The 6000-nt window shown below is 33.3% G+C and overlaps 1 protein-coding gene across 1 annotated transcript; it reads right to left on the reverse strand.

The window, feature by feature from the left end:
* Window positions 1–456: 456 nt before the first annotated feature.
* On the reverse strand, window positions 457–4381 carry LOC131011856 (uncharacterized protein At1g32220, chloroplastic). The gene is made up of 8 exons (XM_057939734.1): window positions 4184–4381; window positions 3969–4105; window positions 3051–3153; window positions 2860–2948; window positions 2688–2743; window positions 2030–2176; window positions 996–1121; window positions 457–875 (listed from the first exon to the last, which is right to left on the reverse strand). Exons 2-8 carry the CDS (start codon window positions 4082–4084, stop codon window positions 595–597), a joined length of 918 nt encoding a protein of 305 aa, XP_057795717.1. The 5' UTR covers window positions 4085–4105; window positions 4184–4381; the 3' UTR covers window positions 457–594.
* Window positions 4382–6000: the final 1619 nt, after the last annotated feature.

A 6000-nucleotide genomic window follows, 5' to 3' on the forward strand; every position in this document is an offset into this window, starting at 1 on the left:
TTAAACCAAAACAAGATATTTCCTTATGATGTTTTCTTTTAAACCATTTTAGGCGCGGATCAAAGATTAAAAGAAAACATCATAAGGAAATATCTAAATATCCCAAATAATAACATAAGTGGGTCTTTGTATAATTATTTACAAAAAGGGGTTGTTTTTTGAATTTTTAAGAATTAAGTCGTGTCAAATTTGGACAACAACGAAAGTTGGTGTATTAAAATGTAAAATCCTAATTTCGCGTCAAATATGGATTTTTGGCAAAGTTTGTGTATTTTCACACAATTTTCCCATAAATAAAACACATAATTGGTAGTAAGGGTTTAATTAAACTTTGATTCATATTTATTCATTTATACCTATTATTTCTTAATATGAGTTTAAATAATAGTTTATCTCTTTTTTTTCTTTGAGATAAAATAACAGCTCATCAACAAACATGATTGAAACGCATGGTTCTGATTCGTGAGCGTATGAGTCATATTACTATTAGCTTATGATTCTTTTGGTTAGAAAAGTGAAACATGTAAGTCGAGTTTATTGCAGGATCTAATGTACAAGACCGAAGGTCTTGCAAGTTTTCCACAACTAAAAAATTCACAGCTTTACTGCTGCTGCCGCCTCCTTGATTTGCTCGATAGTGAAAACGCCAAAGAAATCATCATCAGAGACGGCATTTATGACTGCAAACGCGACATCGTCTACACTGACCGGGGGAGCCAACAGTAGATCAGAGGCAGGCAGAGAGTTCAAAGGTCTCGTAAAATTCTGTACTGCGTTCAGAAGTTTCTCTATTGGCTCCCCAATCAAGTCCAGAGGAATCTCAAGACCATCAATCTTTCGTTTCCCATATATGAACCCCGGTCTGAAGACAACGCCTGCCCAAGTTCAATTGTAGACTATCAATATTATATGACAAAGCATTGTCGAGAGAGGAAATTGCACGGGGCAGAGATGAATCACTCACAACCTAAATAATAAAGGTAGCCGCCAATTACCTGAAGCTGGATACTTCGACAGAACCTCAGATTCAGCTTTCCTTTTTCCGCTGAAGTAACCATTCGACAGTAGAAATGATGGCAGATTGTAATCATGAACCGAGATCAATATGAACTTGGGAATACCTGCGTGGAAATGAAAGTAAATGATTGATCCATTAAACACAAATTGATGGCAGGTAAACTGAAAACATCTCCACGTAGCTGACATGTTAGCTTAATGACCAAAAACGTGTCCTTCCCAAATGAATTTCTTCATCTTAAGCTTCACCGGGAAATTTGAACATCAGAAAAGGGAGAAAACAAAAGAGAAAATGAAATAGCATTGCTAAAATATTTGTGTTTGAATAATGTAGAGCAAGCAGACTAAAGATGACTCAAACCCAAGCCTACTTAGTATGGATTTGAAGGGATAAGTAATATTGACAACTAAATAAATATGAATCAACAAGGTGTGATTGGATAAACTTAAACCGCCAAAAAATGTGATAAACCACGAACATAATCAAGGCAGTGATAGAACAAAGTAAATAAGAAATGCATCACAATAGTTATGGGTGAACGATATATTAGCATGCCATTGATGACAGTACCATGGTCCTCAACTTAGTAGCTCAATCAGCAGATAAGATAAGATTGTATGCTGAGAATGGGTTGTGAGCTGTAACAAGATATCATCGTTCAAACAATTGGGATCTACTCGGAATAAACTGCTTATGTACTAACATCAACTCAGCCAAGACATGCTTTTCCCATTACCCCCACATAACATGAAATTTCTGATTATCATTTTCATTATGCACTCTCACGTCTCTCTATCCAAGTTAGGTTCAATAGGGGGAAAAGAAAACACATGTAGCAGGTGCTTAGCTTATGAAGGGCAATGGTATTAGTAACAGTGCACTCGTAGTGGAAAAACATTATAAATATACTTTCACATTCAAATACAGAGAACGAGAAAGCACAATAGCAATTGAATCAGTCTCTATAAGCCACTGTTTTGGTTGGATAATATGAAAGGAATGAATACTCACCAAATTCTTTAGCGGCATTTACTGCTACTATATTAGCCTCGCCGTTGATCCTTTGCATCTGTTCCTCACTGCCAAAACCTCCCAGTGTTGAAACAACTGTTGTAGCACCAGGAAGCACTTCGTCCCAATTTGCATAGAAGACATCTCCTGAAAATCACTAATCATTTTGATGCTTAGTTGGAAGGTAGTGAGAGGTCGGTGAGCTGTTAGTATGCCCTAGTGATTTTACTAGGTTCCTACTGTATGTAAATGTTGTAGTGTAGCAATCTCACACTCTTTTAATCTCTTTATGTCTGTGTGTATATGCACTTAAGAGAGCAAAAACAAAACACACGCACACACAGAAGAGAAAGACGCATTGTGGCAGAAAATCCTCTATGTCGAAATGGAGAACTATCATTGATTATTGTTATTGTGGTTGTACCATTTACAGTTATTCAATTTTGGTTCTAATCGAGTCTTTGTTTTTATTAAATCAATGATTCTTATGCAGACAACTTCTGGGAGTAAATTTAAATTTTGAAGAGTGTATGAACAAAATCATCTAAAGATCTTTATATCACACACCCGGCATAGACTCTTGATTCTTGAATGATCAAAATGCACTCTATATTAATCATTAGCCACATTAAAAAAAAAAAAAAAAAAAAAACCCTGCCTGTCAGCCAAGTGACCTGATCTACCCATGCGTCCGAGTAAGATGGTCGGCCGGACCTGTTAACAAATAAAGTTCATGATCTATCAGTGGATTTTGTATGAGAATCTATAGGACTTTACTGTCATATGAAAGAGAAAACATTATTCAGCTTATACAAGCGGCATTCTTGCACCTGCTAAGACTAATGACCTCTATGCCCTTTGACACTGCAGCTTTGCATATTGCTGAACCCACAAAGCCACTGCCACCTAGAACTACAACCTAATCACCAAACAAGTGATCGTTAGCTTACTAAGCTATGTAAGCTACATGTGACAATATGTAACAAAGCATTGTGATTTGTGATAAAGCTTGACAACATACTCGCTCGGTCTTAACATCAGCGACGACATCAATAGTACCAATATTTGAATCCTCTCTAACACCAGAGTCAGTGTAACTGCACTTGACACCAACCCTGCATGATCTATGGAAGAAGAAAGATAAAATAGATCTTTAAAACAATGGGAAATAGTTTAAATTCAGATAGCTCATTCTCACTACCCTCATCTCAATAGTGTCAACCAATTCAGAGGAACCTCCGGTTCTTTATCATTGAAATAAACAATGAAATTGAAAAATCAGCAGATGCTATACTTTGTAAGCTTTGTCAAGTTTTATATCATACATTTCCATTTCCTCCAGAGAAGAAAAACAATATGAAAAAGACGATGATAGTAATGATCACAAGTTCCTCATTGATCTAAACACAATCTCATTAACCTGACTTCAAAAATGAGTAAAATGAAAACTAGTATATTATAAAGGTCTTTATGGCATATTTAACAAATAATTGCCACTAATCAAGAGATGAGTAGCAGAGCTTTATAAGCAATGACAAATCATAATTCTGAAGCAACTCACAGAAACAATCTTATCCTTCCATTGAGAGGCATTCGACATAAAAAAGTATAGAAACATCAAACTGATGAGAATTCGAATCAATCTCCCTAATTTCTGAAAGCTCAAAATATGGATTTTCAAGTAAACATCCAAATTTTCAGTCATTCAGATGCCACCTAAATAGTATAATCATCACCATGCAATCAGGTGAAAAAAAAAAAAAAAGGAAAATCATGTCAAGACACAAAATAGCCACCAATCTAGCCCCAAATTTAAATACATGTTTTTCAGTGGAATATCAAACAAACAAACTATTGAGCTATCTGCACAATCCTAAAATCAAGTAATCCCACACATAAAATTGGAACAAAAGGGGGGTAAAAACTCGAGAACACCAACCGACGGTAAGAGAAGTCGACGAAATGCGGCTTGGCGGAAAAGGAGGAAAAGAGGGGTCTAGTCGATTGTGAAGAAGCTGCAGAAAAGGAGGAGGCGATGCAGGAAAGTGAGGTCATCTCTGGAAGGCGGAATTAGCACTGAAATAATGCGATTGAATCAATGTGTGTGTATTTATGATGCAGGGGAAAGTGAGAGTGTCGTGAGCGATGAATCACCAGATTCTGAGGGGAAGAAGCTTCATGGGATTGGGGAGAGAGGAGCTGTGCTCTCACTTCATTCACGCTCATCAAATACTTGGGTTTTTATTGAATTTTATTTTTCTGGACAAAGAAATAACGTGTCGACACTCTAATTCTAGTCCTTTTTATTGCAAACTTTTCTGGGCCTCAACTTGTGTTGCTCTATTCTAGTGTAATGTAACCCATTCATATTCCATGTTATAATTTGTAAGTAATTATCTATAAATTGATGAATTAGTAAGAGATAGCTCACATCTGACTTCCAAAATGAGTTTGGGTTTCTCTATATTTTCACAATGTGACTTTGCAGGACTCTCTCTCACCCTTTACACTAAATTCAAATTTATTTTTCGGGTAAATGTCATATTAAATAAACAGTAATTTCACTTCAATTATTTATGCCAAAATCATGTGCAAAAGTATATTGTTTATATATTCATTCTCATACTATTTTTTTTACATTCTCAATCATAAAAATATACTTTCTTAAAAAAATTACACATAACTCAATCACTAAATTTCTTATAAATTAAAATATTACTCCCTCCGTCCCACTCCAATAGGCTCACTTCTTTTGGGCAATGAGATTAAGAAAATTTACTTTTTAATAGAAAAATGGTAGTAAAGTGGTGTGATCCACACCAATTAAGTACAACTTTTTTTACCCAAAAAGGAAAATGAGCCTATTGAAGTGGGACAGAGGGAGTATATCGAATACTTGATTATTGATCAATGAAAAAAGCTACTAAAATTAACATTTATTAAATAAGATAAAATAATTCTAACATACATTAATCTATATATTATATAAAAGCGCAGTTTAACGGCTATTTTTTCCCGCCATAATTTAAAATTTAGTTATTTTTTAAATTTTGGTTATTACATATTAATTCAATTCTACCAAAACGTGGGGAGCAGTTTTTTGTTTCCAAGTTAAACTTCTTTTTTATATTTTCTTTTATTGTTTTTTCACTTTTTTTTTCTTTCTTTTTAAAAATTCTTGTAATTTAAATAACAATAAAATATTCAATATGCATGTCAAATTAAAGATCATGAGATTAGCTTTAATTTGATATATAATAGATATAGCATAGATTTAAAATAATAAAGATATTAAAATTTAAATTTTCAAATTAAATTGTCTTCTCTCTCATCTCTCTTATTTTAGATCTTTTTCTTAAATGATTTTCGTTATCATTTACTTATTTTTTCATTTAAATATTTTTTATCTTTCGTTAAAGATTTATCTTCTTTTTTGTGCATAAGTATGATTTCATAGATATATCTGTAACTTTTTTTGCTATGATTTCATGGAAATTTTAAGAACTTTTAAAATTTCAAAATAAAAATAAATAAATAATTAATGATAATTTAAATTTTAAAATAATTTTTTTAACTTTCCTCTCTACTCTCTTTAACGATTTTTTAAAACCCTCCCTCCTTAATGAAATGTTTACTTTTTTCTACTAAATTTGTTTCTATATATGTATTTATTTTTATTTTTGTGTTTTTAAAGGTAAAATAAGTAGATACCATGTTTTGTGTTTTACATATTATTTTAATTTAATAGTTTAGAATATAGGAAAGGTGAAGGAAAATATATTGGTTCATTATATAACTCTTTCTTTAAAGGGAAAATGTGCAGATTGGCCCTCGTAGTAGTAGCCCCTATAGTTTCTCAAAAAAAAAAAAAAAGTAGCCCCTATAGTGTATGACCCCTCTTACTCACTGTGTGTGCAACTAAACCCTTGAACTCCGAGAAAAGGGTGCAAATTCCCCCCTCTGACCTAACG

This window comes from Salvia miltiorrhiza, chromosome 2, assembly GCF_028751815.1.
Source record: "Salvia miltiorrhiza cultivar Shanhuang (shh) chromosome 2, IMPLAD_Smil_shh, whole genome shotgun sequence".
NCBI classification, from domain to species: domain Eukaryota; kingdom Viridiplantae; phylum Streptophyta; class Magnoliopsida; order Lamiales; family Lamiaceae; genus Salvia; species Salvia miltiorrhiza.